This window comes from Equus quagga, chromosome 8 (genome assembly GCF_021613505.1).
Source record: "Equus quagga isolate Etosha38 chromosome 8, UCLA_HA_Equagga_1.0, whole genome shotgun sequence".
NCBI classification, from domain to species: domain Eukaryota; kingdom Metazoa; phylum Chordata; class Mammalia; order Perissodactyla; family Equidae; genus Equus; species Equus quagga.
This window is the reverse complement of record NC_060274.1, coordinates 63077314-63103133: the sequence shown is the minus strand read 5'-3', so window position 1 is coordinate 63103133 and position 25820 is coordinate 63077314. Positions and strand designations below refer to the sequence as shown.

The following is a 25820-nucleotide window of genomic DNA, read 5'->3' as shown; positions in this document are numbered from 1 at the left end:
AGATTATTAAAATCTTAAGAAAGCCCAGCAGTAAGCTATGGGAGCAATATAAAAAATTTAGTTGTATTTCTCTACATCAGTAACAAGTATTGAGAAAATCCATGTTTTTAAAAGATACTGTTTTTCAATACCAGAAATTATAAGGTGCTTGGAATAAATCTAACAGAAGATATGCAACATCTGTATGGTGAAAATTATGAAACTTCATTGATAGTAAAGAATACCTGTATAAATGAAAAGATAGTCCATTCAGCAATAGGAAGTCTCAAAATCGTGAGGGTGTCACTTTTCCCCTGATTGGTCTATAGATTCAATGCAATTCCAATAAAAATTGCAATAGTTTTTTTCCTGAAACTTAGCAACTAATTCTGAAATTTGTAAAGAAGATAATGGCCAAGAATAATCAAGACACTCCTAAATAAGAAAAAAAGGGGAAAGGGTTCTTTCCCTTCCAGTTATCAAGATTTGTTATAAATCTGTATTAATTATCATAAGGATGTATTGATACAGGGATAGACAGATTAACCAATGAATAGAAGAGAGAGCTCAGAAACAGATCCATCCACATAAGGAATAATGATATAGGTCTGAAGAGATGATGCCACAGATCACTGGGAAAAAGGATGTCTGTTAAAGGGTGCTCAGACAATGGGTTAGCCGTATGGCAAACGTAAAATTGGATTCTTCACGGGAAATGCAAAACTTAAGTTTAGATAGATTAAGGATTTAAACATGAAAAGCAAAATTTTAAACTATTATATGAAAATGGAGAAGAATATCTTTCTGAGTTTAGGGTAGGGAAGGATTTCTTAAATAATACCTAAATATTTTTATTTAAAAGGAAATATTGGTGAATTTTACTACATTAAATTTGTGAATTTCTATTCATCAAAAGAAACCATGGGGAAAATAAGACAACCCACAAACTGGAAGAAGATATTTTAAATATATATAGCTGACTATTGGTGAGTATCTAAAATATAAAAAAGGACTCCTACAATTCAGTAAGAAAAAGACATGAACAGACATTTCACAGAAGAGGAGACATAAATGCCAATTAAATAAAGAAGCTTACTCTCATCAGTAATGAGGAATATTGAAATTAAGACCACAGTGAGAATTTTACTCTCAGAAAAATTCATTGCAGGTGGGTATGGGAACTGGCATACCCACCTCGGAAAACAGTACTGAGTATTTCACATAGCTGAGTATTGCCGTACCCCGTGATCCAGCAGTCCCGCTTCTAGGTATAGACCCAAAGAAATACTTGGAAATGTCCACTGGGAGGCATGTACAGTCATGTTTCTTGAGCAATGTTTGTATAGCAAAACGTGGGAAACCTACAAAGCAAGAGAGCCAAAAGCCTATCAGCAAGAGAAAAGATAAATTGTGGAGTATTCACACAGTGAATGTTTACACCAAAACTGAAGTTAAGCTTGCTCAGCAACATGGATAAATGTTTTAAACATAATGTTGAATTAAAAAAACAAATTCCAGAAGACTGCATACAGTTTCCCGTTTTTTGTAAAGCTCAGAAACAAGCAAACTTATTTATTTTAAGTATATGCCTTTATAATAAAACTATATTTAAAATGAATGGGATGACAAACACAAGATTCAGATGTCTCCTTCCAGTTGGAGAGAGGCAAGGGGCTAGGATAGGCGAGAAACCCATGTGTTGAGCCTGGACTCACAGGGCTTCATTGTGTTCTTATGCCTTACTACTGACATGTAATGCAGTTCATGCTATACATTTTCATCATTTAAAATTTAACATATGTTTTATCAAACACAAGCAGTGATTAATCTGTAACTCATTCCTACATCCATATGTAGTAACATATTTACAGTATTTAAAAATATTCTATGAATATAGTCAAAAGAGTTTTGCATATCTTAAACTAATATTTAATCATATAAATCCACTGGTGAATTTATTCAGGAGATAATTATTAAGCATCTAAAGTAGATCAGCCACTATTCTAGAAATAGGGGGTCAAAAAAGCGTGCACACACACATGCATACCTCTCTGCTGTGAAGGGTTTCACATCATCATAAGTAAAATTTGATTGAGGATATTACAATATTTAAATATCTCATTAGAAGTGATAGAAGGACTGCATTCTGTTATAGCTGTTAAATTAAACATTAAATATAAATTTAGATAATAAAATTCTTCATCCTGATTTATGAAAGGTTCTTCATTCTCTTCAGTAGCCTATGATTTAAAAAAAAAAAAGCTTATTAGACTTTATGAAATTTACAGTAATGAAACTTGTGATAATTATGGGAAGGCTAGACATAAAAATATTGCCACTACTTTAAAAATGTCTAATCTTTCTTCCTGAGCTTTAGTTTTGAGATATTATAATAAATAGTAGAGGATTGATACTTTTTTCCATTGAGAATGTGATTAAGGTTTTTGCAGAGTAGACTTTAGATCGTGAAGATTCCCAAATCAAATCTTTTTTGCCTTTTTTTCCACTTGCTCCTTTGTGAGCAATCGTTCCTAGTTTATTTTAATGACTAGTCTTAGAGTTCAGTGTGAACCTAATTGATTATGTGTCCCAACAGATAGTAGCAAGGAAGTCATTAAATCCGACAGAAATTTGACACATTGTGGAGAAAGAAGTTCTTCTAACTTTGTGGAATAATATGCTTTTCAGACTATGTACCTTTGAATATTGTTAAAGGTTTGGAATTATTTATTCCAAAATTCTGACTTTTACTGTTCTTTCAAATATTATTTCTGATGAGTGTAATTTATTTCATGTAAAGCCCACATGTGATGCTGTGAAAATCTTTGATATTTGTAATGTGCCAGATGTCTCTCTTGAGTTGGAGTCAGTTTTGTCGTGCTCTTTTGTCTCGGTGTCACCTACAGCCGCAGTCACGGTCAGAAGGTTAGTGCCGGGATGCTAAGACTTTTACGCAAGCATTTGTTTTTTTTTTTGAGGTATTGCTGACCTGTCTGAATGATTTAATATCTGTTATAAAGTTAATTATTCCTTGAGTTTTGAAGCCATATCCTGTTGTTGGCCTTTGCTTTGTTTGTTGTTGGCAGTGGCTGTTTCTGAGTTGACTTTGATGTAAGTTCATTGGCTCTGCAAATGTTTACTAATAGTTGACTCTGCAAAGGGATTGATTGGTGTTTTTGAACGTGTGCCGTAAGCTTCACAGACTGTGATCCTTCAGCTTTACTCCCGTCGCAAGCGAGATGTGGTTTCCAAAGGGTTTTTCATGATGCTTTTTGACTGGTTGGTGTGCAGTTTAGTTCTGAACGCAAACACCACTGAGATGTGCTTGTTTTAAAGTGAACTTTCCAGGATAATCCTTAAGCTCCATATAAAAATACAAATATTGTTTTGGTTTTTTTGAAATCTTAGAATGACACTGGTAAGTCATTCACAATGGTTACTCCATTTACTAATAGTGCATCTGCATTGTTACTAGCACTTAATGGGCTTCTATAAAAGAGTCTTTCTGATTTTAACTTTTTGTTGTAGCATGTTAAATAGACCTGACTAATTATTTGTTTTCCCATAATATTGCTAAAAGCTGAGTTCTTATAGCCCAGAGAAGGAATATTTTGTAAGTATACAAACAAATAATGAAAATGGAAAGAATGACAATTTGTTTTCATTTTGTCCTTAATGAATTTCGTTTTCCAAATAACATTTCACTTCTTTAACATGATTTTCTTTTTCTGATAGATAACTGCCTACAATAGGCGTACCTTTGAGACTGCAAGGCATAATTTGATAATTAATATAATGTCAGCGGAAGGTAGGTATGGAAAAATGTGTTGCTAATTATTTCCTTATTTACAAGAAGGTACTGCATACCTAATATAACTTATGAAATAGTAAAATGCAGAAAAGAAAACTAAGCAATATTTAGTTTGTTGTAAAATATCGTGATGTATTATGGTGCTAAAAAGCTCTGGATAGAGAGCCAAACAGATAGGCCACTTATTTCTCCAGGCCTTGGTTTCAACATCTGTAAAATGGGACTAACAATAGCATTTCTCTCCTAAGTGTGGGGTAAGGGTTCCATGAGTTAAGGCTTGAAGTGTGCTTAAGGCAGGGCTGAACACAGTGTGTACAATCAGTAATTATTAGCTAGTTTTATTATTTTACTTTAAAACTTATCATAGGTAGTAGTCCAGTTGTATGTGAATATAAAGAGTTGTTAATGGACAAAATAAACTGTAATTTGAGTCACGGTCTCCTTCCTAAAGACCCAATCATGTATCTGTAATTGCTAGAGCCCGTCAGCAGTTGGAGTTACATATGCTCAAATTGTAAGTGATCCCCAGGGGTTTGGAAGGTTAGGGACACAGGAAATATTCCAATAATTACACTCTCAAATATGCTGACTCTATTTTGGTATTTTATTGGGAAAAATACATACCACTAAAAACTTTGTGGTTAAAATTTATAAAGCATGGGGTACTCCTCTCTATACTAGATATCGCTTGTGAGGGTAATGGGAGAAGAATTGATACAGCATTTTTTCCCCTGAAAACAGTAAAACAATTGTGCATCCTGTATAGGGGAATTCTTACTTCTATTTCCTAGTACAATTAAGAACAAATGAGCAAACACAAAACATTTTGTCAGAACCTACTAATTTGAAATTCATGATAATTCAGTAAAGGCTGGGTTAAAAATTGCCTTTATACTGTACGAAAGAAAGCAGTTTCTGTAGAATTGATAACTTAATACATAATTGGGGAGATTACTCGAAGATTTTGAAGCCTTTACATGAATTTTTTCCCAGGTGTTCCGAGTATCAGTTCTCTGGGCCCCGACAGAGGACTCCCCGCCCACTTGTGCACTCCGCAAGGGCTTCTAGTAGGCATTCATGTTTGGATCACGGAGACTTTTGTTCTGGACTCCAATTGTAATTGGATGCTTGCATCCACTCTAAGCTGTCCCTATAGAATTGGAATATCCTTAATGAGCAGAATAATTGCAAAGTTCCCTGTCTCCTTGGGAATTCATTAGTATAGTTATATAGTTACATTACAGTGGGCTTGAACCACTAACCTCACTGTTCTGCTCTCAGAGGGACTCAAAAACTCTGTGTGAGCTATGACAGTCTCTACAAACCCCAAAGACAGCCTAGTCTAGAGTTTGAACTCCCTCATTCTCAAGTCTGGTCTCAGACCTGTAGACACGGAGTACACAGGCATCCTAATAAATGTTGTTGACATGTGGGGACCGCGTTCAGGCAAATACTAATGGAAGACTGCTAGACAGCTGTAGGATTGAAAATTGGCTCTAGGGGCTGTTTATCTAAATCAGGGGTTTGGAAGGTGTGTTGGTGAGGGAGGGAGACCAGATGGGTTTTGGAAGCCTCTACACTTACTTCAGGCAGAGCTGCCCCGCTGCCTTTTACACAGGGTTCAGTTGCCCAAAACTATGAAAACCAGTGAACCAAATGGCATCTGTTTCTCCTTCCTGGTCTAGATGGAATGTATATGGGCACTGGGATGTACATCTTTGAGCATAGCCCTCCCACATGCCATTTCTCCCAGGAAGGTTAGGAAAAGAAGTAACGAGAGTCCAATATCAGGATAATCACGCTTAGTACGACTGCCTGCCCAGCTGCCTCCTGCTCTGAGAGACCTAATGGGAAATTAGTCATGTGGAATCACACAGCATGGAGCTCAAGGAGAGTACACAGAGTGATTCTCTGAATTGGATTCAGTGCTGCAGAGGCCTGCCACCAAGCTGTTGGCCTACTGTTCCCTTGGCCTCTGTGATGTCCAAATATAGCATGCATGGGATTTCCCCAAAGTTAGAAAGCTACTGTGACTCATCTCTGGGAGGCCTGGCAGCAGCACTTGGCCAAGTAGACGGCAGGCAGCTGCCCAGCCCAGAGCCTCAGAGGGCGTGGCGGCGGCAGGTCTCAGACAGGAGCCGTGAAACAGGGTCACGTGCGTTAGGAGAAGCCAAATAATAGTTCTCCAAAAAGTGGCATGGATAATAAGAAAAAAGTTTTACGTACTTTTTTAGAAAAGTGGATGTAAAAACACTGAATGAAATTAATAGATTTCTAGCATACTCAAAAACTATATTTGGTATTATTTATAAATACTATTTATTGCCAAGAAACTGTTCTTCGTAATTATTTCTACATGACTATTTCTTGGTATGGGGAAAGATGTCGCATGATTAAGCTACTGTTTATCTGTATAAAACAGGAAATGTATCTGTATAAAACAGGAAACTTATCTACATAAAAGAGAATAAATACATCATATCTTAGAAGATTGCAGATGGGCCATACGTCAAACAAATGTAACAAAATCACAAGCAGAATAAATGACAGTGTAGGAGATGAGTAAAGAACCCCTGTGATTAGAGCCTTGAAAAACTCAATCTTAAGGAAGAGACACCACGCTCTAGAAAACTCTCTAAGCCACAATCTTTTCCCTGACTTCACCTCTGTCATCAAACGTACTTTAATATTAAAGAGGCTTTATAAGAAATGGGGTCATGAAGATTTCAGTTATTTACTGTATAATTTTTATTGTTTATTAAATGAGTGAAATACTTCACAGATATGTGAGTTTTAATGAAATAAATCAGAGGATGTACATAGTGTAATCACTGCTGGGGACTTTAAATCTATGTGTAGTCCCAGAAACATTTTCTTGTCCTTTGAAGGGAAGAATTCAGGTAATCAGCTTCTTCATATTTTATAATAATTGCTAAAATTTAATATTTTATAAGTTCTTACCCTATGCTGGGAGCTCTGGTAAGCACTGTATACACACAGTCATCTCCTTTAGCTTAGATAAAAATCATGTGAGGTAAGTTGAAATGATGGTAAATTCCTAGTCTGCTCTAAAGATCCACTTGCCCTTCTGAGAGCATGGAGACGCTTACAGGTACCTCACACTCTCTGGTCGTGAGTATTAATATGATAGTTCACCTCTGTCTCTTAGCTTGGCCTGCCCCATAGTAAGTATTCAAAAAAAGTCGCCTTTATTATTACAGAAATATTATTGAACAAAAAGAATGCTATTCTTTGTCTTATTAGAACAAACAGAATATAGGAGATGATGGTTTGTAATTCGAGAGTGGCATTTGAGAAACTGAAATAAATTATACTTCTTTGGAGTTTCTTATATTGAGAGTCTGAACTGGATATTGAGTTGGTTTAAAATATTAACTTTGAAACCTTTAGAGGGAAATATTGAGACATTGGGGAAGAAAAAAGCTGACTAAATCTCTGACAATGCGAGATATGGAATTTCACGAGAAATTTAAATATAATTTCTCTAGAATACTTAATTATGGAGTGGTCAAAAGAGTAAACTTGTATGATTTCAGAATTCTTATTGAAAGTATAATTAATATTTATTTTAGTAAAAAGTAATGTTTTAGCATGCTCCAAAAAGATCAGTAATACTGCAAATTAAAAATACGATATTTTGAAGTATATATAAATAACCCACAAGCAAGTGCAGATATTCTGGAATGTCTTCTCTCTTTGGAAAAAGATGTTGCTCTGTGCCTGACTTCCTCCTCTGTTCAAATGGGACTAGCGCTACCTAGGGTTGTAGTGATCCAATGAGGGGATGTGTTTGTAAAAGATCTGTCAATTTTAAAACACTGAAAATGCAAAATATTATTGTTACTCATGTAGAGATCTGGAAATGCTCCTTCTGCCTGGGTGCTTTGGCAGGGCGAGAAAGCTGGCAGGTCACTGGCAAGTTGAAGGCAGATTTGACACTTTTTTTCTTTTTTGGCTGAAGCCTATCATAAATTGCCCTACTGTCCCCCGGATTTGATTACATTGTAGATAAAATTCTGTGTCAAATGTATGTTATGTTTTTAGATATGTCCTCTGTTATACAGAAAGCCTTTAAAGTCAGTGTTAATATCCTTCCCCAAAGCCAGGATTGTGACGGAAATCAACAAATCTCGAATTGTTCTTCTGTTTCCCTTTCAAAAGATTACTTCATTAAAGATATGCATACCCTTTTTCACCAAAATTAGACTTCCCGTTACCGTATCAAGCAGAATTCTTCATTAAAAATATGAATGTAGAAGAAATGTTGGCCAGCGAGGTTCTTGGAGACTTTCTCGGGGCCGTGAAAAACGTGTGGCAGCCAGAGCGTCTGAACGCCATAAACATCACGTCGGCCCTAGACAGGGGCGGCAGGGTTCCGCTTCCAATTAATGACATGAAGGAGGGGTAAGCAGACCTTTATCTCATTGCGTTAAATACGGATTTTTAAATATGGTGATCTTATCAAACTTGTTATAAATGGAAGATGGCCGAATATTGTAAAGACGTGAAAACACTAGCAATTTTCTATATTGGCAAAGACTTTACGTTAATGGTTCTTTATATCTGATGTTCCAGGTCCTGTGAAATCTAATTGTAGATCAGGATCAGCGTCATAAATTATAGCACTAAGTCTCTCGTACCTTCCATAGAGAAGCTGATTATTTAGGGCCCTGAATTTCAAAGGAAATTGATGCCCCAGTTATCAGCTGCAGAAAGACAGTCGGACTGCTGTAACTTTATTCTAGGAAACTATTTCTTCGCCTTTAACATTCTTTCCACCATGTGTCGGTGACTGATGGCTGGGGTGGATTTGAAACCCATTCCTAAAGCCTGGCCTTGTCATTCACAAGCTGTGTGACATTGGGCAAAATGCTGCACTCCTCTGTGCCTCAGCTTCCTCTCTTGCCCCACTGGGGATTACACCCTCTCGCCACGTTGTTATGATGAAACGAGACAATGCATTTGAAAGGGATTTGCCTGTTCTCAAGCCTTACATACAAGACTTACACCCTCGTAGAGGTTAAGAGACACTCCTTATGCCTGGGTGAATTGAAAGGACCGAAGGTCAATGTTGAATCAAACTTGGATCTTTAATTTCGAATGTGTAGGTTGAGGCAGAGCTGCCTTTTTTTAAGCAGTCCTACAAATGTATGAGATATGGAGTAAATCACATTTCGTGCAGCATATCCCTTTCCAACTCCTTCTTTGTCCATGTTCCTGGTAACGTTTTTATACGGATGATGTCTGGAATTAACTAGAATACCTGGATTAAGAAGAATTAAATTGAAGAGCAGCTTTAAAGGAGAAGTTTGTTGGAAATAAGGGAAAAGATCACAAATAGACATCGATGAAGTATGAGGGAGGAGGTAGAGGGGGATAAGGGATAAGCAGTCAGCTGGAAAGTCCAACTTACAAATTCCAGAATTAAACTGCACCTCGTTTGTTACAGTGACGGATTTTGAAGCCGGTCAAGCACACATAGAAGAGCTTTGAGGAAAACAGTTGCTTCATCTCTGTCTATCTGTTGGTTGGCTTTCTATATGAAGACATAATTCTAGAGCTTAACTTTTCACCTCAGAGTTGCACCATGGTTCTCCTGCCCACTGAGTAATTAAACTCGCACCGTGGAAAGAGATGAACAGGGGTATCTTCCCTGAAAACGTTCTCCAAATATGGAGTCTTTTCAGCAGTTTCTTAAAGTAACGTGTTCCACGATAATTGTTGAAACAGTGACCAACAGATGCTAGGGGAAGCAGCATGAAACCAGGCATTGGTAGTTTCCCATAGCTGTGCTTTCTTTTGGGGTCACCCCTCCTCTAACCAGTAGCGCAGGCCCTACCCATGGAGGCACTTTTAGAAACAACTAAATAGAACTAAATAAGTCTATAAACCAAACTCTGACCTAAAACAGTGCTTCCAACTATGCTAGCCTGAGAATTGCCGCTAGAGCTTTATTAAAAATATAGATAGTTTCCTGGCCTCTGATTTCTACTAGAGATTCTGAATCTTTGAGACTAGGGCTGGGCCTGAGCATGTGACGCTAAAATAAGAACAGAATTTTTGTCCTACGAGTGCTTGTTAGAGAATTCAGTCATTAGCTGACTGACCCACAACACCTGCCAGATGGCGGCATGTGCTGTCAGCTCTTTGAGAGTCAGTCCCGTGGCATTTATTTGGACCTTGTTGTCTCAGATCCCTTCCCAACTTGAAATGCTTTTCTGTGAGTTTTAATTTAATGTTAAGCTGTAACCTTTACAAAGTATTCATATGATAAGTCTTTTAAAATAGCATTTCTGTAAATTGTACCCACTGCCAACTCTATTAGTCCAATGTCCCTCTATGAGCACCAATGAAATAAGACCCTACTTGAGTATAATTCCAGAAGAAAAATTTGTCCCTGGGGATTATTTTGCTTATTTTCTTTAGTTGTTATATAATGTCCTGGTAACAAAAATAATTTTTTTTACCCCCGTTGCCTTAAATTTAGAAATAAATCCAATGCTGAACTCATCTCTTGTGCCTTCCTTTCTTTTTAATGGTGTGTATCATGATTCTTAATTCACGTAATAAACTTTTTGCTTCCGTACTTTCTTTTGAAAATAATGTGGGCTATATATCCCTTTAAAAAATGAAATAGTGAAAAGATCAAGAGAGAGAGTCAGAGGTAGCAAAGCCCTTACATCCCTTTCTTTTTCTGCAATTTTATTTAAAAGTGTATTCTTATACTGCAAAGTGTTAATTAATCACCTAATAGTGAGTTCTGCTTAATACTTAGCGTAAGTCTCATTGTTTGATTTAAAAAAAAAAATAACTCCATTGTTTCCTTTTACTCATGGAAGCCGCAGTCTAACTGCAGATTTTCCCCATTTGGTATATGTAGTCAGATAAACAGCGGATGACGAAGAGGGGCTCTCGGTAGTGGACCCTCAGAGTACACCTGCTGCCCTTCCACAGCCCAAAGTGCCATTAAATGTCAGTCATCCAGAACGCCCCCCCCCCCCCCCCCCGCCGCCTCCCAGCTCCTCATCCTTCGTGATGTGCATTTTTTAAAGATCCTGCAAAACTCGCTGACAGCTATCAAACTTCTCCTAAATCTGACAGAAAACAATTATAAAGATTTACGTCAAAGTAAGTAAGCTCCCGCAAAGGAAGGCTGAGCCTCCTGAAAAGATTCCCTTTCCCTTGCCAGCCCCATAGCCCCAGGGCAGCCGTGCTCTCTCAGGGTGTGGTCTTGGTGCTGCTTTTGCTCCTGACACTGAGCCAGAGGCTAGGGACTCATGGATGCATTTAGCCTGGGACAAAGCTGGTGGAAAGAGGAGCAGGTTCATATTTCGTTCTAGGCATGGCATAGCTGCCAACCCAGGGTGAGTGATGTGGTGTAAATGGTAGCTATGAAGGGAATGATGGGGTGTGAGGATTAAAGAATATACTCACTTTTTATAAGAGATTGTCAAAGCTACCACTATTTCCTCTGGTTACCAAAGCGTGTGGCTCTAGCCTCAGTGAGCAACAGAGAATCCTAGTTTATTCTCTAGACTGTCTACAGAGTACTCCCTCTAATTAATTGTCTGCTTTTGCCCTATAAAGGCCTCAGTGAGAAGTTACAGTTGAGGAGGAGAATGTAAGTCAGTGGCTCCCAAATCCTGCTCTGACACAAGGTCATGATCCTGGGCTAGTCTATAGTGCTCTGCTGTATTTGTCCTCATGTTTGATGATTTACAGTATTACCTTTTATTCTTAAATAATGTGCCTCCTATATTTTTGGTGCAAATATCCTTTTATGGAATGATGGTGATATGAGATAGGAACTTCTTAAAAAAGCCTTTGATAAGGTAAAAATTGGAGGCCTATGTAAGTCCATTTTTATAAGTATAAAAATAAATATAAATAAATGAAATCCACGCAACTATATGTCTACTATCTGTTCTTCTAAGTTCTACACATAGGTTCATTTTTTTCTTTCATAGTTGAGCATTTGTTAAGTATTTTTTTTTAGGGGGGAATAGTGTATTAGTCTCTAGGGTACAGTGATTTAAAAAATACATTCTAAGCTCACAATCTGTTAGGACCAGGCAAGTAATCAGATAATTAAAAAACAGTGTTGTACGTACCGCAGTTGAGGTAGTCACAGAGAGTGCTCCTTCCCCACTTGAGGTCCCTGCCTGGAAAGGGTTCATGGAGGAGGTGAAGCCTGATCTGAGTTTAAAATACAGGTACAAATTAGCCTGCCTAAAAAATGAGAAAGGGTGATTCTAGGGAGAAGGAACAGTTGGGCAAAAGCCCTCAGGTAGGACAAAATCTGGTGGGTTTGGAAACCTACTTCATGTGGAAATGGGGGACAGGGACCCAGAAGTGATAATTACCAAGGATGCGAGACTAGACTGTGTCAGGCCTTGGACACCAGGAAAACTTGTTTGGATTTTATCCTGAAGCATTAGAGACCTTTGCAGAAAATGGTTTAAAGTTTTCATTTTATCAGGTGGGCCTGCTAAGCCCACCTCACAGTTGAAAGAATAAACTGAACCCAAATGCCTCCTCTCTGCAAGCAGGGGATTCCACTCCCCCGCCAGAATACCCCAGAAGGGTCGAGCCTTGTGTGCCAGTTCCTCCTGCTAAGATGGTTCATTCCTTCTCCAGTGGAGACGATTAAGCAAGCAGTCAAACTAGAGTCCAGAAGTGTCCTTTAGTCTTTGTTTTTTATTCTGTATTGTCTTTTATTTAGTTTTATTTATTCTTTATTTTTCACTTTATTTTTTGATTGATTGATTGCAGGAATGCACAGAACAAAGAAGTGGAGTGGGGAACAGAGGCAGGAATCATGGTGTGTTTTCTTTTAAGAGCTCAGGAGTTCCCAGGCAGCATGTAACATATATGGACACATTCTCCTCTTCTAAACTGTCTTTTATCTTCTATATACACAAAGTAAAGAGTAAAATACATTCATTACTTGGACAATTAGATAAATAATACAATCATTGGATCCATTTATCTGGCTTTTGCTGAACAAGGCAGCGTTTTGACTTAGATTTTTCACCCATTCCTTGGTTCTCCACATTGTGTGCATAAAGGCTTCAGTAAGTATATTTTACCTCAAGGGAAATTGAGTTGCTCAGATTGGAATAACCAAATCCTTCATAAGTAGCAAGTTCTGTCCAGTGCACACCAGTTCCCAAAAGGTTGAGGTGCCATGTTTTGTTAACATTGCTTGAGAGTCTTGTACTTGATAATATGCTCCCATCTCATCTGTTTACACACATTTGAAAGTTTGAAAACATGTGGCTAAGGTCATAAAGGTAAAGATCATCCTCATTTCACTTAATAAATATTTTAAGTTTCTGCGTTTCAAAAAGCTAACTAAAAGGAAAGCAACAGATTATGAAAAGTAATTTTAGCATGTAGAGCCTACAGTTGTTGTTGTTGTACATGGCCTCATACAAAATTATTTTTAAAAAGCCAACATATTGAAACTCACTGGCTCTACAAAAGAAATAATAAATACACGTTTTTGACCTACAAAGCAAATCCAATGTCTGCTTCTCTTGAACATCATGTTTGTAGTCTGTTTGTGTTTTATTTATTAACTTATTTTCCCAGTTTCACTGAGATATAATTGACCTATCACACTGTATGAGTTTAAGTGCACAATATAATGATTTGATATGTGTATATATGCAAAATAATTACCATAATCAGTTTAGTTAACATCCATCACCTCACATAGTTATAAATTTTTTTTCTTGAGATGAGAACTTTTAAGATATACTCTCCTAGCAACTTTGAAATATACAATTGCTTGTTTTTAAACTGGTATAGTGCTTTTCATTCATTCATTCATTCAGCACATAGGCTCCTTGAGGACAGTGAGAAAGAATGAGTGTACACCCGGGGCTGTTGCATCACTCCCTGTGGAAAGTGATGGTGACTAGGACTAGGGTTGTAGCAGTGGGATGGAACAGAGTGGACAGGTGTGTATGAGAGTTCTTTCAGGGTAAATGTCAGAGACCCGTGGTGGATTGAATATGTGGGGAAAAGGACAGAAGTCAAAGATGATGGTGCTTGAGCATCTGGCCGTGCCAATCACTGAGAGAGAAGAAGATAGAGGAGGAACAGGTGGAGGTGGGGTGGGGTGATGATGAGCTCAGTTTGGAGCATATTAAGTTTGTGAAGCTTATGGATCATCCAAGTAGCGATGAAAGTAATTTGGCAGGATGTGTCAACTGTCATAAAAATGTTTCCACTTCTAGGCATCTCTTTTAAGATAGTAACTAAAGAATATGCACAGAGATAGTCTTTGCAATATTATTTATAACATCAAAAACTTGGAAACAACTTACATGTCCAACTCTGAAATAATGGCTGAATAAATCATGTACACTTAAAAATTACATTGCTATAAAACTACAATTACAAAGACTGTACAATATGGAAAATGCTTATGACGCGTTAAATGAAAAAGGATACAAAGTTATATTTTAGAGATGATTGCAATTAGGTTAAAATATATGCATTTGAAAAATATTCTACAAGGTACATTGGAAAATGAAAATAGTTATCTTGGTAATATAAATTAATTCTGTTTTTTATATCCCAAGTTTCATGTAATGTTTTTATATTACTTTTATAATTCGAGGAAAAAAAAAAAACATTTCAAAGTACTAAAAACTCATGCTTATGCCCATTTATGTTAACTTGAAGTGAATTAATTTGAAATCTTACTAATTATAATTGCAAATCAATGACATGTTAAAGCAAGAGGACTGTTAACAGTTGTAAGAAATACTCATTTTGTTTCTCTGTTTACAAATGTATTTCACAGTTATCAAGGAAAAATATGGTCTTGGGTAGGCAGTTAATAAGGGGATAGAAATTGACTTTATGTGAAGCTTAAAAGTAACCACTTGCTTTAAACGGACTATATTTATATTAACTGATTATCTAAATACCAGTGGTTTGTCGCATCTGCTTTTGTTTGAATTTTTAATATTTCATTTGATCTTTAATTTCAGTCTGTTATATACTGTCCGTCTCCCAAAGGCACCAGAGGTTTTTTTTTAAATATTCTTTCAAATGAATCCTAAGTCCAAATATAAATTTGACATAAAGAGCAACCAAATGAGTTTGTGTAATCATGCTCCAGGACACAGTTGTCAACTCAGGTTGTGACCTCGTACTTAACACGGACATTTCTTTTAATCTTTGTGCTTCACTTTTATTTCATTTCATTTTTAAAAATAACAGCTTTATTGAGATATAATTCACATACCATACAGTTCTCCTATTTAAGTTATATAACTCAAAGAATTTTAGTTTATTCACAATCTTGTGCAATCATTACCACAATCAATTTTAGAACATTTTCGTCATCCCAGCACCCTCCTCCTATACCCATTAGTAGTCACTTACCGCCACCACCACCCTTAGTCCTAGGCAGTCACTATTTATTTGCTGTCTCTATAAATTTTCCTATTCTGGACATTTCATATGAATGGAATCATATAATATGTGGTCTTTTGTGACTGGCTTCTTTCACTTCGTTTTCAAGGTTCATTCATGCTGTAGCATGTATTGGTAGTTCGTTCCTTTTTATGGCTGAGTAATATTCTATTGTATGTATATTTCACCTTTTATCCATTCATCAGTTGATGAGCATTTGGATTGTTTCCGCTTTTTGACTACTGTGAGTAATGTTGCTATGAACATTCATGCACAAATTTTTGTATAGACATATATTTTCGTTTTTCTTAGGGTATATACTTAGGAGTAGAATTGCGGGGTCATATGGTAACTCTATTTAACCTTTTGAGGAACTGACAAACTGTTTTCCAAAACAGTTGCACCATTTTACATTCCCACGAGCAGAGTAGGAGAGTACCAGTTACTCCACATCGCTGTCAGCACTTCCTATTATCTGTCTTTTTTATTATAGCCATCCTTGTGGGTGTGAAGTAGTATCTTGTTGTGGTTTTGATTTGTTTTGCTGATGGCTAATGATGTTGAGCATCTTTTCATGCACTTATTAGGCATTTGGATATCTTCTTTGGAGAAATGTCGATTCAGATCCTTTGCCATTTTTAAATTGGATTGTTTGTCTTTTTGTTGTTGAGTTGTAAAAGTCCTTTATATATTGTAGATACAAGTCCCTTATTAGATTTATGACTTCAAATATTTTCTCCCATTCTGTGGATTGCCTTTTCACTTTCTTGATGGTGTCCTTTGAAGCACAAGGTTTTTAATTTTGATAACATGCAATTATCTATTTTTTTCTGTTATTGCTGGAACTTTTGGTATCATATCTAAGAAACCATTGCCTAAGCCAAGGTCAGGAAAATTTATGCCTGTTTTCTTCTCAGAGTTTAATAGTTTTAGCTCTTACATGTAAGGCTTTGATCTGTTTTAAGTTATCTTTTATATGGCGTGAGGTGGGGGTCCAGCTTCATTCTTTTGCCTGTGGATATCCAACGGTACCATTTATTGTAGAGTCTATTCTTTCCCCCATTGAATTGTGTTGGCACCTGTGACAAAAGTCAGTTTACTAAATGTAAGAGTTTATTTCTGGACTCTGAATTCTATTCCATTGATCTACATGTCTATTCTTATTCTAGTGCAGTCACCCCTCTGTATCCCTGAGTTTTGCATCTGCAAATTCAACCAACTGCACATGGAAATTTCACAGATAGGGAGGAATTTAATTGAGTTGTATCCATGGATGTAAAACCTATGGATATGAAAAGCCAACTGTATTCCTTGTACCATGCCATTCTATGTAACAGACTTGAGCATCCATGGATTTTGGTAACCATGGGGGTCCTGGAACTAGTCCCCCGTGGATACTCAGGGGTGTATACCCTCTGTCTTGATTACTGTTGCTTTGTAGTACGTTTTGAAATTGGTAGCTGTGAGTCTTCCAACTTTGTTTTTCTTTTTCAAGAATTTGTGTGTGTGTGTGTGTGTGGCTGTTTTGGATCCCTTGAATTTCCATATAAATTTTAGGATTAGTTTGTCAATTTCTGCAAAGAAGACAGCTGGAATTTTGATAGGTTTATTTCATTTTGTGAGTAGCTATAGCGTTGTCATTAGGAAAAGAAATAATATTTAGAGTAATTTCCTGGTTCTCTCTCTTCTTTTGAAAGGCGTATGAGATTCTCATCTTCTCAAGCTGCTCCAAGATGATTTAAATGCTATTATCTCTATCTTCTCTTTTATTGTTAATCTCTTATTAGTGGGGCAGGCCCGTGGCTCAGTGGTTAAGTTCACACGCTCCGCTTCAGTGGCCCAGGGTTTCACCGGTTCGGATCCTAGGCGTGGACATGGCACCACTCATCAGGCCATGTTGAGGCAGCATCCCACATGCCACAACTAGAAAGACCCACAACTAAAATATACAACTATGTACTGGGGGGATTTGGGGAAAAAAAGCAAAAAAAAAAAACTCTTATTAGCCAATTAAGTAGAGTTCTTTCCTTCTAATTGCAGAGATACCAAAAAAAAGGTTTTGTTTGCCTAGATTGTGTTTACTAAACAATAGCTTTTCTCTTCTATTAACTTCTTAGATAAAAGATTGAGAGACCGTGTAATGAGAGACCTAACAGTAAGAATGTGTGCAGTAGAAAAGCTGACAGAACTTTGGGTAGAATAGCTCAGTCTGTCTAACGCTCCATACCTCCAGGGACGTAATTTCACTATCTTATTAAAATGAAATCAAGTGAAGATTTATTACCAATAATTATTTATTTATTATTTTAGTGATAGCGTTATTTTTCTAAACAATTTAAGAATAATTTTTAAAGGTAAGTAATCTACCAAACATAGTAATCAGAGTATGAGACCTGTTTGTTTTGAATTAAAATAAATAGGATGGAAAAAGCTTTTAGAAATTAACGTAGACTTGCGAGAGTATCAGTTACACCAAAGCACTCAGTAAATATTGGTTGAATAAAGGAAAAAATGAAAGGAAGTCCCTACATAAATCACTGTTTTGAAAGCCCATGCCTCAACCTTAGGGATGATTCTAGATAATCCCTCAATTCAAAAGGATAAATCCTGCTTTCAGGGTAGATTGTTTTTCAGTATTTCCAATTTTCTTAAAGGATAACCTGAGTTTCACATTTTTGCAGCGTTTATGTCATGGTTGGTGCCGATGTCCCATTTTCGTCTTGTTTACGAGAAGTTGAAAATCCTCAGAATCAATTGAGATGCAGTCAAGAAATGGAACCTGTAATAACATGTGATAAAAAATTTCGTACTCAATTTTACATTGACTGGTGCAAAATTTCATTGGTGAGTTTTTATTTTATTTTGTTTCTGCAGATATAATTAGAAGTGATGTGGCTGGAGATAACAATTGACTAAAACCTGAATTGCTTTTAGGAACAAATCCTGGGTTTACTTTATTAACTGCAGTTGACCTCCCTCGACTTTAAGGATTTGGCAAGCTCATTGACAGTGCATCCATTTAGGAAAGAGTATCTCCACTTTTGTACTCAGTCTACCCTTGATTAGTTGCTGGGGCCGGATTAGCTTGGCAGGTGGTCCAGATGGCCCCCCTGGACATCCAGGTGGCTGCTAAGTAGGGATAGAGTATGGAGTCAGTGTGACATGTGAAGAAAGTCTCAAATATGCTTCTGCCACCCTACTTTGGAAGGAGAGACTGGAGTACAATAACAAATCTGAAAATAAAGCAATATTACTCTATGATTCAGTGTCTTGGAAACTCAAATTGTATGAAAAGTTCAAGGGATAAGAAACAATTCCTACTGAGGAAATTTAGAATCTCACCCACAGTCCCATAAATAATAAATATTTCTTTCTAAACCACTTTTTAGTTACTATGCTAAAAGACTTAGGAAAATGTGGGTAAGGTTTCATATATATGTAAGAGATATATATAATATTTTATATGAAATTTATATTATAGTTTTTGGTCCAGCTTTCTGTAAGATAGGAAAGTTGTTTTACTTGTGACCTTTAGATTTAACTTCTGTCAACTCTCGATGATTGGTGGTGAGTGAATTAGATCTAAGTTTAAAGTTGACATTTGAACAAAGTTATTGACACATAAACACAACTGTCACTTCATGTCTTCGCTAACCAGCTGCAGGCAGCTTTCCTGGATCCAGTGCGGGAGAACATGCTGCTCACGTTGCAGCTCTTAGCACCTGTGGCCCCTGGCCTTGGGCTCCTCTTTCCGTGTCGCTTGTGTCTTGGGAAAATAGTTCTCCTTTTTTGCCTTCTCAAATGAAGTAAAATTGTTAAGATGCTGGGGTTTATGTGTATTATAGATAAATGTTGAATTTGCAAAGCTCAGTATTTCAGTCATGGTGCAAATTGTGCAAGGCTGCGAGAGCCTGAGTGGCTGCCGTGAGAACTTCAGCGACTGCTTCTGACCCTGGTCAGCAGACGGTGGGCCCGACACTGCTGTTCTGCTTGTGCTGGTGCTGTAAAGTGTTTATGTTTAGGGATATTATCTAATTTCTAAAGGTTTAAAAATGGCTTATGCTTTGAAGATTTTGGTTTTTGTGGTAAGACCTGATAAATGGAAAGGTTGGGATTTTCATTTTTTATTATTTATATGTCTCATCTTACCACAGAAGATTTCAGGAGGCTTAAATAAAAGGGTCAAAAAATAAACATAAAAACAATAAAATATAAAAGAAATGGAAAATCAGGACCTAAACTTTACAAAAAAGTAAGTTTAACGTCAAGTTTGACTACAAGCTTCCTAATGTCCAGGATTAAAAGAGGAAATTCATCAGTTATTTAGTTCTCATTCTTAAAGGGAGCAGAGAATCCGTTCCTTGGGAGAAAATTAAGTTTTTACTAGCACTGTATTGTTCACAAAATTCTTCAAGTAGAGTATTTTGGGAGAAGATTCTGAGAAATGCCACAAATAATTCTTCCTAGCCATTTTTTGTAGGGGGAGCGAATATAGTAACAGATTTCACATTGCTATTTTTGTGGTGTCCTTTAAGGAAAACCTTAGCGTAATTAAATGCAACTCTGTGAAAGCCGTTCAGTTAATGTGGATGTAAATTAATATAGTGCAAGTGTTGTGCATTTTTTGATCCTGAGATTGTTGTTGTTAGTGCCGTAGACTCCTAGTGACCCCGTGTACAGCAGCGCAGAACCCTGCTGGGTCTTTTTGTGCCATACTCTCACCTCTGGCTCTGTATCAGACAATGCTCCACTGCTGTTCATAGGGTTTTCATGGCCAATCTTTTTCCAGAAGTGGGTGGCCAGGTCCTTCTTCCTAGTCTGTCTTAGTCTGGAAGCTCCACTGAGATCTGTCTGCCATAGGTGACCCTGCTGGTATTTGAAATACTGGTAGCATAGCTTTCAGCATCACAGCAACAGGCAGCCGTGACAGTATGACAACCGACAGGGGTGGTGTGCTTCCTTGAGCAGGAAAGGAACCTTGGCTGTGATGATGAGAGTGTTGAAGCTTAACCACTAGAAGGTCAGGGCTTGCTGATCTTAGGATAGAATTTAGTGAAACTATAGCCTTGGATGGGTTTACAGTAGTTCCTTAGACTATCTTCCCTGAAAACTACTTCTGTCAGCTAGATGGTAGAAAGATCAAGGTTATAATCATTTAAAGAAAAAATTTTTTTCCCTTTTCTCTTTTACTAACCTTAGAAACCACACCCCCACTCCTGGTTATCAGCCAGTTCACTGTTAACATCTGCACTAGAGGTTTGTCACTAGGAAACAAGAAATTTACACAGTAGTGTGAAGGACTTCTGCTTTGGAGGAAGGAAACTGGAAAAGAGCAACTGCACACACACACACGCATATTTATTATGTATTTAGACATGTCCAATGCATATCTGTTGTGGGAAGGTCATAGAAAGCAGGCCAACATAAACCCTTTAATTTATTACTTCTATTCATTACTTCTTCATAGTTCCCATAAATAATTGCAAGTTCAAGATGATAAACTAATTAGAAAAGATTGCTTTTGAGAAATTTGTCAAAGATTGTTTTGCTATGTCTAGATCTTAAACTTTTATAATGTTTGCAGCTGTTGATTTGATGTGTAATTGTCTTCTTTTGCATCAGGTTGATAAAACAAAGCAAGTGTCCACCTATCAGGAAGTGATTCGTGGAGAGGGGATTTTGCCTGATGGTGGAGAGTACAAACCCCCTTCTGATTCTTTGAAAAGCAGAGACTATTACACGGATTTCCTAATTACACTGGCTGTGCCCTCGGCAGTAGCATTGGTCCTTTTTCTAATACTTGCTTATATTATGTGCTGCCGACGGGAAGGAGTGTGAGTACTTTAAAGCACTAATGAAAAATTATAGAGCCTACTAAGATAACAACGTATAAGATTTCATTAAAAGCCAAGTTCCATTTAGTTCATAAAGCACTTTATAAATGAACTGAAATTGTGTTCAAGTCAAACTACAGTACTTTATTCCTTTAAAATGAATTAAAGTAGTTTTGAGTCTAATAAATCAAATTAGGGGATATAATTACTTTATTCAAAAATTATTAAGGCTAGATGTAAATTCATGCTGGCAAAACAGTCCCAAGAATAATTGAGGCTAAATATTTTGGTTATGCACGCCATCTTGTATGAGCAGAGACCTCGGGATCTATTGACATGGTAATTGCACTTTAAATAAATAAACAGTTTGATCAGAAGCGATGGTCAAAATTCTTCTTGACATTGTTTGGCTGTCAAACAGGGTAACAATCTAAATGTTTAAAATATATCTATAAAAACAGCAGTAAATTAATGAGAAGAAGAGTATAGTTTGAGTAATGAGTCTTCACTTCATGAATAGTTAGTACTTTCAGGACATCTATGTCAATTAAAATAATCTCCTGAGATTATCTGGAAGTCAGGGTAACAAAACAAAGGATAAAAAATTAATAAAGCAGCAAGTAACAAATTCTTCCATTTATACATGTAGCCTGATTTCATTATGTCATAGAATTTATTTCTAAGAGCTTAATTCTTAATCTCCATTTTTTTTCATTTTTCTGTGTCTTTCTCATCAGTATTCCATCTCTGTACGTGCACTCATCCAAATAATGTCATAAACTTGGTGGCAAATGCTGCCTGGTTGCATTTAATAGTAACAATGTCAGCATTTCCACATCATGCAAGATCCCATGAGCATATAGTCTTAATGTTCCAAATATCAATGCTATTATTTAATTCATAAATTTTGTTTTGTTTCTAGGGAAAAGAGAAACATGCAAACACCAGAGTAAGTGTCTTCTTTCCTGTTATTTTCTTTATCATTCTTTTCACTTTTCAGTTGCCCATCATGCTCCATACATGTGTGTCATGCTTTTTTCCCCCCATTCGTCATCTTTCATAGTTTCTTTCATCAATGTGAAAGCTGCTTTCTAAATAGAGATATTTAGGAGGGGTAGAAACTAAAAATAAAAAGGGTTTGAAAACTAAGATTATGTAGATAAAATTAAACCTAAAATATTTCAGATTCAGAATATTAACTTGCCATTTATATTATGTGATTTCCCAATCTGCATTTCTATAAACCAGAGAACAGACGAAAAGACCTTTCATACACGTTTTCCTGAATCTACAGTAATAACCTACCATAAAATGAAACTTCTGTGAGTATTTATAAATGCCCCATCAGAAGCAACAATATAAAAGCTATGGTAGTTTTATCTTAATTTTAGAGATTAAATAAAATGCTAGTTTCTTACTTAGGGCTGTAATATTAACACAAAGCTTTATAGCTTAGTTTAATGAGTGACACGTTTATTTAAAAATTAGTTTATAATTTTCAATTTTGCTATGTTAAAGGTATATGAAATGTATCTCTTTCTAGAGTAACTTGTAGAATTCCCAAAGTGCAATAATATCTTCTTATTTTAAAAGGAAAAAATATTTCATAACTTTTTCAAATTGATGACCCTTTGGGCTAATATATGATTTTAAATATATGTTGTTTTATTTCTTTTTGACCTAGCATCCAACTGGTCCATCATAGTGCTATTCAGAAATCTACCAAAGAACTTCGTGACATGTCCAAGAATAGAGAGATAGCGTGGCCCCTGTCAACGCTTCCTGTGTTTCACCCTGTGACGGGGGAACTCATCCGTCCCCTCCACGCAGACAGTTATGAAAGCACTAATATGCCTTTGATGCAAACGCAGCAGTAAGTATCCACTTGGAACCCTCATTATGAACATGCATGAATAGATCTACTTATTGTCTCTAAAGACGAGAGCTTTTCATTGTTGTTGCTTCTGTTTGTTTCTTTGTTTGTTTATAATTGGAAGAGAAAAATACCAAAAGAACATTGATAATGTAGATCCCATCCTCACTGTGCTGACTCAAATAAATAGAATTATTTTCAGGAAATGCTTTTTTTCCCTTCACTAATCCCAACAAGATAACATTCACCTTAATATTTAAGAAATTGACATTGAACTAACATATGTTTGCTCACTGATGAGTTAATTGGGAAAAGAGTAGCATATCCTAAAGCATGACAAATTGATTATTTTTTAGAGCTATTATTAGAATTATTGGTTCTGTTAACCTATTTTTTTAATGTTATTACCACAGATCTGTTTGATGTACATTTTTTGCCTCAGGGTAAAAGGTTTTTAGGTTGTTTTTTGTGATCTGCTTGTATATCAAAATGAATAGTTTGAATTTTGGCTATAAACACAATTTATTAGTGCAAACCCTCTCTGTAGTGCTGGAAGGGCTGTGGTCAGAAAGCCTGGAGGAGGCCTTTGTAAGGGGTAAGCATGGGGGAGAGGAGTTGAGGAAATTGCCCAGTTGCTCTTAAGAACCAAAGTTATATGCCTAGAAGCTCAGTTTTCATATAAAGCAATCGTAGGTAAAGCTGTCATTTATTTTTAGAACATGGCTCTTTTTTTCTTTTTTAACCATACCTTAAAATGGGTTAAATTCAGTTTCACCAAAAGAGCCACAAGTTTGTTTTTGAGATCTCCTTATTTTTCACTTTATTTTTATAAATAGAATGGATATACAGAAAAATCCAACCCCTCCCCCCCCAGACAGAATCCTTAGGATATGATATAAAAGTCACCTCTTACTGATTAAAGATTTATCTGGAAACCATGCTGGGTGCAAAGGTTTTCCCGTTGTGAGTGCTTATTTTGTAACCATGTAAAAAGCATCTGGTAATTCGAAGATTAACGGTAATTAATATGAATCGTATAGATAGTCCAACTCAACAAATTTGTCCAAAATACTTTGGAACTCTAAAAGTATTATAAGTATTTTCCTGAAATCCTCTAACATCATTTACGTAGTGTTGACTAGGCCAAGGTGTATGTTTATGTGTGCATGTGCGTGTGAGTAATTGATTCAGGTCCGATTAACAGTGAGGAAAATTGCATACGTTTAAAATTTTGAGTTTTGGAAACAGTAATAGTCTATCAGGGATGTAAATATTAAAATCTCACAAAATACAGTTGTACATAGAAGGGGTGGATTTCTAAGTTCTCTAACGGTTAGTGGATCATCATAAAACTGTTTCACTTTACCAGGATTAGATACTGATGAGAAAAATTTGTGAAATTTCAAGAATATTCTAATAGTTCACAATTTATCATCTCTCCTGCCTTTTTTAGATGAAAATTATGAACAGCCTTATCATTCATTTTCAAAATGAAAAGAAAGAATTCTTTAAGGCCACCGTTTTTTATATTCTTTACTCAAGAGTGCTAGTGAAATGTTGATATCTGTTCTTCAAATGTTGATATATATTCTCAAAAATGAAATGGTCAAATACACTTGAGAAGTGGATTTTTTGGTGGTGGTTTTTTAAACTACAAGAGTTCTCATAATCTTTAGTGTGTTGATATACTTTGTGAACCCATGGAAAAGGGTCAGAAGAGGTAACTCTTTAAAGAACAGTTTGGGAAATGCTTCTATTGACAAAATAATAATGCTGTCAAACTTTAGGATAGAGAAATATTTATTATAATGAATAGGGTAACTTGAATATGTTTGCAAATCAGTAAAACTCTATTGTTGGTGAAGTTTAAGGGAGGGAAAAAGGCCGCATCATTTTTTAGATATGTTTTCTAACAGTATATATTGAGAATAAAAATAGCCCCTTAAAAATTATTCAGATTCCCTGTGGTTAGGATTTTGCAGTGTTGCCACTAATATACAAGCATAATAACATTTCCTGTCTAGTTTACAACAAATGCATCTTCCTGATCCTTCTGTAACCCCATCTAGACTGTCATTATGTTGATCAGATCTCTCTGTTTACAAATACAGTAGGTTATTTTATTGAATTTGCAACAATTTGATCATATATGTATTTTTAAGTCCAGAAAAACCTTCATATTATTCAGATTTCTACTAATGGAAAAACTCCATTAACTAGCACTTCTATATAAATAGGGTACATAGATAATTGATGATGTTCACAATGATTATTCTGAGACACTGCGAGATCATCAAGTGTGTCTGACTTATCAGAGGAAAATTAAATTCCATTCGGTGTAGTTTCAGTGTTGAGTGTATATTATCTTTCTTTTACTCTTGGAAATGGATAATATGTGCGCAGTCTCTATGGTAACTCCCTATGATTAACTTCATTTTCCAGCCATGCCAGATAAAAGTAATTTATTATATCAGGTTTGTCACAGCTGTCCTTTACAAAAATTCAGCTTTTAGTCCTTACCTTAAAAGCATAGCTCTGTATTTAAAGTTTCATTTCAGCGCCAAGTACACACATATGTAAATATTTTGGTCATTGGGATTGAATTGAGTTCTCGACATTAGAATGAGGTGTTATATTTGATGAGGCGTTACAGCACTTGATAACCAGGTAGATGCTTGAACAGTGCTGCCTGGTGTTTATTAATTAACCCTTCCTAAGAGGGCATGCGTTTCATCTTCACATATTCATACTAACTTTACTGAATCTATTATTCTTAAATAATTTGGCTAGCTACAGGATTTCGTGCTGCTTCTTCAGACTCGACACCAGAAATGTTCAGGCATAAGGATGTGGTTGAAAGCTTATGTTA

At 36.3% G+C, this 25820-nt stretch overlaps 1 protein-coding gene across 4 annotated transcripts in view; it reads left to right on the top strand.

The window, feature by feature from the left end:
• The window catches only part of SGCE (sarcoglycan epsilon), a 66964-nt gene that overhangs the window by 30958 nt on the left and 10186 nt on the right, over positions 1–25820 (top strand). For all 4 annotated transcript variants that reach the window (XM_046670090.1, XM_046670088.1, XM_046670091.1 and 1 more), the window contains 6 exons: positions 3715–3787; positions 8017–8215; positions 17926–18088; positions 20867–21078; positions 22001–22027; positions 22763–22951. In XM_046670090.1, the coding sequence (XP_046526046.1) occupies positions 3715–3787; positions 8017–8215; positions 17926–18088; positions 20867–21078; positions 22001–22027; positions 22763–22951 (863 nt within the window). The remainder of the gene's footprint in view (positions 1–3714; positions 3788–8016; positions 8216–17925; positions 18089–20866; positions 21079–22000; positions 22028–22762; positions 22952–25820) is intronic.